Source organism: Manis pentadactyla, chromosome 5, assembly GCF_030020395.1.
Source record: "Manis pentadactyla isolate mManPen7 chromosome 5, mManPen7.hap1, whole genome shotgun sequence".
Classification (NCBI taxonomy): domain Eukaryota; kingdom Metazoa; phylum Chordata; class Mammalia; order Pholidota; family Manidae; genus Manis; species Manis pentadactyla.
The window spans coordinates 63,567,652-63,579,142 of NC_080023.1; the positions used below are offsets into that span (position 1 = coordinate 63,567,652).

Below are 11,491 nucleotides of genomic sequence, written 5' to 3' on the forward strand. Positions count from 1 at the left end.
TTATCAAGTGTTTGCTATTTGCCCAACGCTGAGCAAAACCCACTTTTCCAGCACTGTTATGTTCCCTGCACAACTGCCAACGAAGGTGTTAGTTAGTTACGGGCCTTATTGACACAGGAAGAACTGAGCCTTGGGGATGGTAACAGGGCAAGTAAGTGTTGGAGCAGGGGTACAAACCCAGAGAGGCTGATTTCAGAACCTGAGCTCTTACCCACCTGGGTTACAACACTTTCCTGTTGTGTTGAAAGGTACATAGATGTATATGTAAGGCAAACAGATGTCAGATTTTCAGCAGGTTAAACATTTGTTAATGGGATAGAGTAAGTTTCTGTTTCCTAGTTGAGCTGCTTTTTAGATGGTATGAAAGAAAGTGTTTTCCATTTGGTCAGTGACATTTGTCTTGTCTCCTATTTATAATAAACTACTTAAAATTATAAGAATTGTATCCTTTTAATCATTTTTAAACTCAGCCATGGGCCCTCTGTTCAATTCCAACTGGCGAGCTAGCTTGGCAGATACTTTGGCCAGTAATTCCACCTCTCTGTTTTAGTGACATTTCACTTTTTGATATCTTAAGAGAGAATTTCTTTCTTGTTGTCACCATTCTGCATTTAGCTGTCAGTGGGCACGTCTGTCCTGTCCGCTTTCACTCGGGATCTGGGCATCACACTCTGGAGATGACTTGTGGTGACATTTCCCTGACGACAATTTGAATGTGCCTATGGCTCATATTACACAAGGCAAATGCCTCTCAGACTTTACAGTGCATTCAAATCACCTGGGAGTCTTGTTAAAATTCAGGGCCTGAGTTTCTGTATTTTTAACAAGCTGTCAGGTGAAGAGGATGGTGCTGGTCCATAGACCAGAATTTGGGTACCAAGGTACTCAAAACTACCCAGTTTTTCTAGGGGCTGGTGAGAAAATCTGGTTTGGTTCCACAGACAAAGGAGAAAACCCTCCCCATAATTTTCTTGTTTTCTCTAAGGTTTTCTATATTGAATCATAAAAATCAGGTTTAATATAAATCAAGTTATATGTTTTTATGTTTCCAACCAAAGATATCTGTAAAAACTATTTTAAAAATAAAATGTTACCTTCTGGGCCCTAAATCTATTGGTTCAAGTATTTTTCTTCTTGGCTTCAAAGATTTTGAAATTTATAAGCTTGCTGTAAATAAGATCATGGACAGTTATACTTGAAACATCTAGAATCATCGGAGAGATCACTAATCCATATTGGGACAGGCAAATGTAAGGCTTCTTTGGTCAGTATAAGCTAAATCCAGAGCTCTGGGCATTGAAAGGACCAAAATCAGATTTTAGAATTGCTCTGGAATTAGCAACTTGACCCAGCAGTCCTATTTTAGCAAGAGATAATTATAGAATTTCCTATATTTACTCAGAGTCCTCTTTCAAGTACCTTTGTCTCTATGCTCTTCCTGTTATTGTCAGCATCACTCATTTTTGTTCTAACAAGGAGATATATTATCCATATAACAGAGGCAAATGTAAAACTCCTACACCTGGGTCCCAAGATCAAATTGCATGAGAGTGAAATGAATGAGACATAGTCAAAAATGAATCATTTTCAAAAGAAACAGCTCAATGTAAGTGACCAGAATAATGTTACTCAGTCTAGGAATGCATTAGTAGAAGAACAGTGCTTAGGACAAAGGAGGTGATGGGCTTCTTCTTCCTATTATCAGTAAAGCCAAACCTGGAGTAGTTTGGTGTGCAGATGTGTGTACACACAAGAGCATGTGTGTGTGTGTGCCTGTCAATCTGAGAAGGCATGAGAAGGGAAAGGAAGGGTGGTCATGATTTGGAAAAAACAATGAAAAAGATCAACAGATTTTAAAGAGATAGCCCACCACTTGCTTTGAAGATAAGTGATGGAGAAAAGAAGTTGAGAGAGCTTCAAACTGTGTTCTAAAAGACCTAGTGATGTTTACCTTTGAAACATGTACATGCAGTTTTTTGAATGGAAGTTAGCAAGACCCATTGATAATGTATGTATGTATGTATAGTATGTATGGATGGATGGATGGACAGGCTATCTATTAAACACATTTTAGGTGCCAGGCATTCTGCTAAGAACTCTATGTATCCTAGATGATTTCTTTCTCCAAACAATCCTTTAAAATTAGTATTATGCCATGTGAAAACTGGTAAATATGAGGCATAGATAAATTAAGTGACCTGGCCAAAGTCATGGACTGGGGGACTCCCTAGTTTACGCTATCCATCTCTAGCTTACAACCCTATGTGACAGCCACAGAGGCTCACTGCTCAGATCTCCCTGAAAAAGATAACTTGCCAGCCAGTTGTGAGAAGTGCAATTAGCCGACAGCCTCCAGCTGCTAACACCTTCAGGCTCTGGTTCGGCTGTCAGGACCCCACTGTTTCTGGGGAGCCCCAGACAATGCAGGGGTAGTAGGCCTGGACACCTCCCTCTGCCCACTACAGGGCTCCTCTAATAAATAGCCTTTTTTGGGGAGCTCCCCGTGAAGTTGTCATAGACTCTGTCAGATCATCATTGCAATCTGAAGCTCTTTCTGCCCACTCCTGTCTCCTCCGCACATTTATCAATCATAGGAGTAAACAAAACAGAACAAAACAAAAAATTTATTTTACTTCAACATCCATCTCCGCAACTGCTTCCCAAGGGATGCACTGACACACGCTGTCTTCAAATATCATGTGAAAGATCATTTAGAATTGTTTTTATATGGTAAGAAGGTGTAGAATTAGGGCAAAGTGATTAAACTCTTAGGGAAGCAACTTTCATGTATTCATAAGAAAGAACTTTCTAACAACTAGAACTACCCAAACAGTGGGATAGGCTGCCTCAGGATTGATCAGTTCCCAGTCACTGAGGTCATTCAGGCCTACTGGAGAACTGCTTATTGTAAGATTGTGTGACATTACCACAATGCCCTCCCCGTACACACCAGAGCATCGAAGATGCTAAATACCCACAATGCTAATTGAGTAGCAAAAATCAAATTGTTTAGGGACCCATGCCAGAAAGACCAAACCTCTGATTTTTCAGTGGTTCAGTGAGTCTGGCTTCATACATCCACACATGTAGATACCCAAGGCAGCCCAGAGGTATTCTAGGCCAGACCAGCCATTGTCTACATACTTTTTTCTTTTAATCAAAGAGCTCCTAGTAAGTGAGTTAAGCTGTGGGCTGATGGTCCCCATGGGCTATTCAGCAGGATCAAAACCAAACTGCACATATGCTTTGTTAAACAAACTGTAAGAAAGTGTTCAGCATCTGAGGAAATCCTAATGACATCCTCCACTGACACCTGGTTCTCAAGCTCAATGACTTGCATTCCAGAGCCAGAAAGATTCTCTTCTTCAATGCTGTTGCCTCCCTCTCTTCATCAAGACACAGGCTGCCTTGGAGGGGATACACACTGCCCCCTTTCCGGGTTTCCATGATGGCCTGATAACATAAGTAATCATATATAGTGAAATAAGAGGTGGGAAAGTCTGGTAGAAAAACAGTAACCTAGTCAGCATAGTGGTCTGTGTATAAGGAGACAGTCATTAGATCTGGAAATATTTACCAAGCACCTACCAAACGCTAGACTCTTTCGCAGGTGCTGGGAACACAGGATGTTCCCGACAGAGTAGCTAACTTCACAGAGCCTATCTGCCAATACCACCGAGAAAGCCTGCTGGCCCTTAGCTGCGAGAAGCACTCGGAGCCGTAGCACTGATAGTGATCCTGGAGTGAGTGCTGTGGAGCCTCCCAACTGGTATCTTCCCCCCTGTCTCCCCACCCCAAATACCCGCAGCATCCCTGCCTTTTATAGTGTACATTTTCAAGAAACTAGTAGTGCTCTGCAGCAAAGTTATAAAATTTGCAAGAGGAGTTGTAAAATAGCAAGCTCAGCAATATTTGGGGGCTTTTAAAACTGATGATGCAAAGACAGAGGCAGTGGGAGGGGCCTTTGCTGGTGTAAATAAATAGGAGTCCCTGTGCTGAGAACCCAGTTTAGCTCAGAGCTGAGGTCTGAACTCCACCTTGAGGCAGAATGAGTTTCACCCCAGGATCTCTGCTTCTCCTCCTGCTGGTCTGCAGCTTTTCTCCAGTCCATGGTGAGAGTTTCCACTTATGTTGTCATTGTGCTTTGGGGCTTCAGCCATTTCAATTCTTTTTTCAACTAAAAAAAGGGGGAAGAAAACTGCTCAACTGCTCCTAGATTTCTAAAAATAAGGGGCTTAGGGACTTAACTCTTAGAGGATGGCAGCACTTATATTGTTAAGATTGTCATCCACGGAAGGAGGAGCGACTGGAAGTCCAATGTCCGGGTGTCTTATGCTTGGTTTGTCTGTTCCTGGCCTTGTTCAGATGACTCTGCTATAACTAGTTCTTTCTATGCATCTTCTTGCTCTGCCTTCAGTGCTGCGTCTTCTGACCCCGAAAGGGTTTAAAGATCTGACCTTACTGGGTTTAAAGATTACTGACCTCAACCAGTTGGTTTCCTGCAGGGAATGTTTAGTGCAATTCTATAAGGTTAGCTCTGACACAAACTAGTGTAAGTACAACAGGGTGCTTATGCACACACTTTCTGCAAAGATGGAGTCTTCCAAGTCTAAATGGGGAGGCTATCTTTGTGTAAGTAGATAAATATCTAGTTGAAGTGGTAAGTTTTTATACATCTGAAGGAATCTGATATGTGCACAGAATGATATACTCAGGTGTAGAGGACAAATTTTTGTTTACAAAATGCAGGGAACTGTTTTCAATTTTTATTTTGCTTCATATGTTATTTTCATTCTTTTAAGGACCTCATTTTTCTCCTCCATGAAGATTTTCCATTACTCCCAGCAAATTCCTCTGTACCCATCATGTAGTTTGGACCTTGTATGAAATACAACATGCTATGATATTTTAGTTTTTGTTCATTGTTCCCCTCACAATTGGAAACACCTTGACACCTGGGTTCCTTTTATTTGCAAATACATGTCAAGCTCATGGTAGGATTAAAGAATTCACTAAAATGCATGAGATGGATTACTTATGGAAGTATCTAGTACTAATAAGTTTGTTGTGAATAAAGTTCTGGATATTTGTATTGGCTTTTGTTTGCTAATGATTTGCAACTGAAGTGAAGGACCAACATATTAAACAAAGACAAAAAATATCTTCTATGGTGTTTCCTCAAACAGAAAGACAAGAGGGGGCAGGTATGATAAGAGAGAGAACTCTGCTACAGCTTGTTATTGCTCCTGGGACTCTGGAAGGAGTTCCTGGCCTCAGTTTTTATGTGTTGAGAGTGAAGATCAGTTGACTTTACATTACTGCTATTATTATTATAGTACGTTATATTATAGTACATAGTATATTATAGTATATGTAGTATATTGTAGTTATACTAATTATAACTGAGTCGTAAGTCCTCATAATGGTGATTCTCAAATTTTATTGTACAGACAATCACCTGAGTACCAATATATTAATGCTATCACAAATTTCATTAGGCTTGGCATTTTTAAAAGCTAATTTTATTTTTAAGGTTTTGGTAGAAAATGTTTGAAAATATGCCAAGACAAGCAGAAATACACAAACTGAAGGCATATGGGTGGAAGCACGAACTTGAAATTGTTACATCTACAAATGCACTGTGTGAAAAAAGATTAAGTGCTAGTTGTAAATTACATGTCAAAGGGATTTAAATAACTGATTCTCTGTTTATAGGTGTCCTGGAAGCCTACAACACAAACTTAAAGTGTAAATGCGTCAAACGGACCTTAGACACTTTCTCCTTCCGCCACATTGATCGGATTCGAATCCTGCCTCCTGGGAATGGGTGCCCAAACAAAGAAATCATGTAAGTTACAAGAAAAAAAAAATGATTCCTTTCTCCCAATGAAAATCACATCATATGTTGCCATAGTGTTTTTACTCAAGAATGTCAGAATGATTTACTTTTTGAGTGTTGCTGATAATAAGGATCAGTAATACTTGTTAAAGTATTTACATTGCAGAGGCCCAGAACTAAGAGTTTAATACACATTCACTCATTTTGTTCCTTCAACAGTCCTATTAAGGTATATCTATTGTTATCACTCCTTTACAGATGCAGAAACTGAGGTGTGGGGAGGTTAACTAGATGCTCTGAGGCATAACTTTAGCAAGGGACAGCGCCAGTACCCCACCCACATCTTCCTCCACTAAGCTTCTTCTCTATCCCCCAAATTCAAATCACCAGCAGAGGCAAACATTTTGTTCCCCAGAAGTTAAAGAGCAAGAAATAAATATCTACAAGAGTCCTTGGTCTGAATGTCTATTTTATGGGACTGCCCTTTAGCATTAGGTTCTGTCAAATTTGATCCCATAATTCTGATTAAATGGTTAAGCTAAGGGGACAGTAGTGGCTGCAAGAAATTAAATATTTTCTTTTATTGAAATGGTATGACCCCTTGCCTCTGTGACTTTCCCTTTTCTGTACTTTCAGAGCAAACCACGGGTGCTTCTGTCATAGCACTTCAAATGAGACTTGAACATGCTGTATGTAAAGCCCCTGGTAGAGTGTCTGGCACACTGGTGAAGGTTCAGTAAATGTTTGCTACAATTGTTGTAGCGTCATTGTGTTGAAGTAATCATGTTTTTTCTCTCTCCCTTGCTCCCACCAGAAAATAAGTTCTTTACAGATGGAGATCAGATAGTATTCATTTTCCTATTTGCAATGCTTTATTCCTTACCTGCCATAAAAGTAGAAGCTCAACAAATGTTGGATTGTTGCATTGATTATTTTAGGTGTAGCCTGTAGATCTTTTGTGTTCACTACTTAGAACTTTGACTTCTCCTTCCTAGATCTATTTTTAATGAGGCAAGCACCCAGGACGCCTTTCTCAGGGCGCCCCTGACCTTGCTTTCGTTAGCAGCACGTCCCTTGGATGTCTTTAGACCTTTGATGTGTTTGTAAGCAGCCACTTCTTGTTTGTCTCATTTTGATATCAGGGCTTTGGGTCTTGCCCTACTTGTACTCAACTTACAAAAAAAGAAATATGGAACATCAAAAATATGTATGGAAATTTTTCATTAAAAAAGCCTTACACTTGTGCTGATGTCTTTGCCAATGAGAGATCTAACTAAACCACAATGATTGCTCAGAGATGTGATGTCTAGCCCTCATGTACCTGGGAGCAGTTCCTCTGGCTACATAGAAAACGGACTCCTTTCTTTTCATTACATTTCCTCTGTCCACATTCAAGTCTCTCACCTCTCGATCAAGGGAAGTAATGCACTCTAATTTGCTCTACTTGAAGTTCAGTCATTTTGAAGTGAGAGAAAGTTGACTTCGTATCTTCTCCCAAAATTCTGCATTTCTGAATTTTAACCATATATAGAAACAAAAGCTGCAAATTATTATAAGAAACCCATAGCAGTCGGGGTGAAAATTCCATGAACTCTGTTTCCCATAATGAACTTAGAATCCAAAATTGTAAGGCTCTGCCCAAGAACTTAACAGTTCTCTGACCTCTCTAAGATTCACTTACAGGGGTAGAGTTTCAAATCTAGATGGATGGATCTTTGCTGGTTGCCATTTTATAGCTAAGATAAATGACACTTTCAGAAGTTGTGTTTTGTTTTAAGTCATCCCAAAGGAGAGTAGAGTCTCCCACACTGGCACTTGGTAGCCATTCAGAGCCTACCCATTAGAGCAGTGACTGAAAATCTGGTGCCAGAGTCAGACAGCCTTCCTTTGAATCCTGCCCTATCACTCATTTGTTGTGCAATCTTGGACAAGTTATTTAAACTCTAAGCCTCAAGTTCCTCATCTGAAGGTGAGGAAATAATAGTTCTTGCACAGGACTTGGGGACATTAATTGAGACAATGCATGCTACCTGTGAGTATGCTGACTGGCATGTTTTAAGTGCTTCATCCATATAAGCTATTAATCATTGTTGCTACTTTTGTTATTGCTCAGTTTCTTAGAGCAGCAAAGCCTCGCTAACTCGTGGTTCGATAGAATGCAGATGTCACTTGGAACAATCAGGCCTGGAACCTCTCCCACATTAAGTTTTTTTCAAATAAAAAGTCCTCAGGAGGGCATTTTCTATAGTTGATTTTGTTCTCCAAAGCTCAATGAACAAACATGTTTTAAGGATATTGTGATACAGCTTTAGAAGTGAGCCAGCCTTGGCGTTAGCTATCTGGTCTGTCTCCTGTGCATGCAGAGGTTGTCAACAAAACACTAACCCTGACATATAAGATTCTGTAAACTTTATAAGATCATCTCCACCAGCTCATACACACTGCTCCACAAGTGGTGTTCTCCTTTTCCCTCGGACCTCAGGCTACCAATCTCCTACTGCAGATCTAATGAATTTTCACTTCATTTGGGAATAATTATATTTATACTTAATTTCTTTCTTAAGTGAAGGATTGACTAAAATGTAACTGCTTTCTTTTCCCCCAGAATCTGGACAAAGAATAAGTCAATCATATGCTTGAATCCTCAAAGTACATGGACACAAAGATTCATGAAAGCATTACAGAAGTAAGTCAAGCATAGTACAGATTTTCAGATTCCAATTTGCACTAAAGGGTTTCCCTTTCCTGGGCAGTCAAAATGGGCTATTTTCAATTTATAAGAGATTCCTAAGACAAATGCTTATTCTTCACTATTATTACTTAGCAGATAGAGCAGGGGTGACTCATTCCAGCAGCCCAATACACTAGACTGGAAGCCAGTATGCACAATATTCCTTATTTGATATCTCCAGGGGAAAGCCACAGTGTCTGGTAAGTCTTTCTCTAAATGTGACTCTCTTGTGTTTGTTTTTATTTCACAGAAGAAAACTACCAACTCCACCAGCAACGGTGTTTAAGGAAAAGATTGCCTGATGCCAACATCCCTGCTAAGGGCACCTGCCTTCCCCCATCATTCCTGCTCCGTGTTATAGTTTTGTGCTTGGTTGAATCTTTGCCAAGAAAAAGAACTTCTTCATACAAGCAGGAGAACATACTAAAAATAACCCTGCAGAAGCTGATGGGGCAAAGTTAAACTTTTTTCTAAAACAGTACCCACATATTTGGACTTTGCATTCTTACTCATCAGGAAGGAAAGTTTCTTTGAGGATAGATACTTAGTTTTAAATCATATAGACTTCTTTTGATAATATACCTATTATTAATGCTAAATTTTCCAAGAAAATAAGAGAATGAAAATTTAAACCTCACTCCTGAACATGTGGTTTGAATTAAGAAGGAAATGATGGAATGCATTTCAGTCATTTTGCTGCCTAGGAAAAGCAGGCTTCCATAAGAGACTCAAAAAGCTGCCTGGGAAATCCATGGAACCTCAGCCTGACAAGAGGGTTAGAGGGCTCTGCATAGTAGATGTCCTTCCATTTAAAGGCTCACTATTCAGAGGAATGGGGTCCTTCTACTTTTAAAGAGTTCCTTTATGAGATTTGTTGTTACAAATAAAAACTAATAACATTCAAAGATCCCCAGACTTAAATTCATACTATTTTCAGGAAAAGCATTTAAAGGGTGATGTTCAGATGTATTCTTTTAGACATTTGCTTTGACAAACGTTTTTTACTCATATCTTTTACATGGGCTTTTTAAAATTTGGTCTCTGTTATCAAATTCTTTAATGCTTTCCATTAATCTAATGCTATTCAATAAACTTGAATAAACGTTTTACTGAATTATAAGCCAATCATTCTTAATAGAGCATTTACTCAAATTGAGATATTCTCTGACTTATCATAATGAAACCTAGGATTTCATCATGTTAATTTTTCTTTGCATGCCCCTTGCCTTTTACAGATGATCTAAATTATAAGGCAATGGATGAGTGAAGTTATTCCTGATATTAACTCAGTGGGAAAATGGTTGACCCTTAGAGTCTCCTTTCCTTTATATCCTTACCATGTTATCCTCCAGAAATTGCCAAACTCTTACCAAAACCCATTCTCACTGTCTCAATTTAGCCTGATTTGGAAGAGGGGTCTTAACTCATAGTTAGATGCAGGGTAACTTGCTGAGGCAGTTAGTGGAGTGTCTGAGGAAAAGTGATCTGATCTGATCTGAGTGGATTTGGGTCTAGGCAGGGAGAATGGTGAATAATAAGGCAGAAGTTAGGTAATTTATATGTACATACTAAGTATTATTAGCACTGTATATATATCAATAATTAGGCAATATATGCATACATATACACATTAATTAAAGTCCAAAGAGAAAATATACAAGGTAATGGTGACCAAAACAGGATGTTCAACTCTGGGGAACAAAATGAAGGTGTTAGAAAGCCAAGCTACACAGGGATCTCTTAGCAGCAGAATGCAGGGAACTTCCGACAAAGTGAGTTGAGCCTCTACTGCTCCGCTCCTACCCATCTGACCATTAAAGTCCCATGGAGGAAAAGATTCTGCTTTTCCAAGAGAAGCAGGATTCTCCCTTCTCCCCTCTGCAGGGGCTCCCCTGCCTCGCCAGGACTTGGCTCGCCCAGCTGTGTAAGTTCTGTCATAGTGGTTTCCATTTTCTATGGCCTCCCTTTCCACACTTCTTCCTTCATGCTGAGATGTGCCATCTTATGTTCTCAGCTCTTTGTAAGGATTGGTGCACCTCCAGGGTTTCCTTGCTCTGAGTTAAAGTTTAGTGGTACTTTCAAACAGAATGAATATGCTGACCTACAGAAAACTTGGTGGAACTAAGAGAGGAAGCCCATGAGTCGGAAGGATAGTATGTGAGAGAGAGATCGCACCATGCTGTGACCCTCAAGGACAGAGCTTCTCCAAGTTCAGTCCCTCTGAAGAAAGCCAACAGCAGCCTGAAGACACTTATTAAAATCCATATTTTCAAGTCCCTCCACAGATGTACTGAATCAGAAACTCAGGGGTTGGGCCTACCAATCTGTGCCTGATAAACTGTGGTATAGTAAAAATTATATCTGGTCTTGGCCCCTTGTTCCTGGCATAGAGGTCCAAAAACCCTTGCAATTTCCTGTGTGATAGGAATGCCTTTTGTTATTCACAATGAGCCCTTTCAACCACACCTGAGTCTATGCTAGTGTGGTGACTCCTAAGAGTTTCAGGAAGGGGGCTGGCTGATTGCCAGAGGAACCCACCAAGAGACTAGAGGGTTGGAACTTTCAGTCCCATCTCTGGACCTTCAGGGACGGTGAGTTTGACAAGAGTAAGTTTGGAATTCAGGCCATCTGTTTGGTTTAGGTCTAGTCCATGCACCTCTCATTTTGGGGGGACCAGATGGCGTTAAGGGTATATTCCTGTCACGGTGATGGAAGATGCAGAAAGGAGGTGGGCAGAAATGTGCTATGCCTCTTAGAGTCATGGTTCAGAATTACCTACCTCCTTCTTCCTCTTATATTTTATTGGCCAAAGCAAGTCATTTGGCCATGCCAATGTCAGTGGAGCAGGAAGTTTATTTAACCTCTAGTGGAACTGTAAACCCACAAGGCAAAGGACCTGGGTACAGAGAGAGGTAAACAAC

The 11,491-nt window shown here is 40.1% G+C and overlaps 1 protein-coding gene across 1 annotated transcript; it reads left to right on the plus strand.

Moving 5' to 3' along the window:
- Positions 1-3,980: 3,980 nt before the first annotated feature.
- On the plus strand, positions 3,981-9,907 carry CXCL13 (C-X-C motif chemokine ligand 13). The gene is made up of 4 exons (XM_036896800.2): positions 3,981-4,112; positions 5,716-5,848; positions 8,445-8,525; positions 8,821-9,907. Exons 1-4 carry the CDS (start codon positions 4,049-4,051, stop codon positions 8,870-8,872), a joined length of 330 nt encoding a protein of 109 aa, XP_036752695.1. The 5' UTR covers positions 3,981-4,048; the 3' UTR covers positions 8,873-9,907.
- The last annotated feature ends 1,584 nt before the right edge of the window (positions 9,908-11,491 follow it).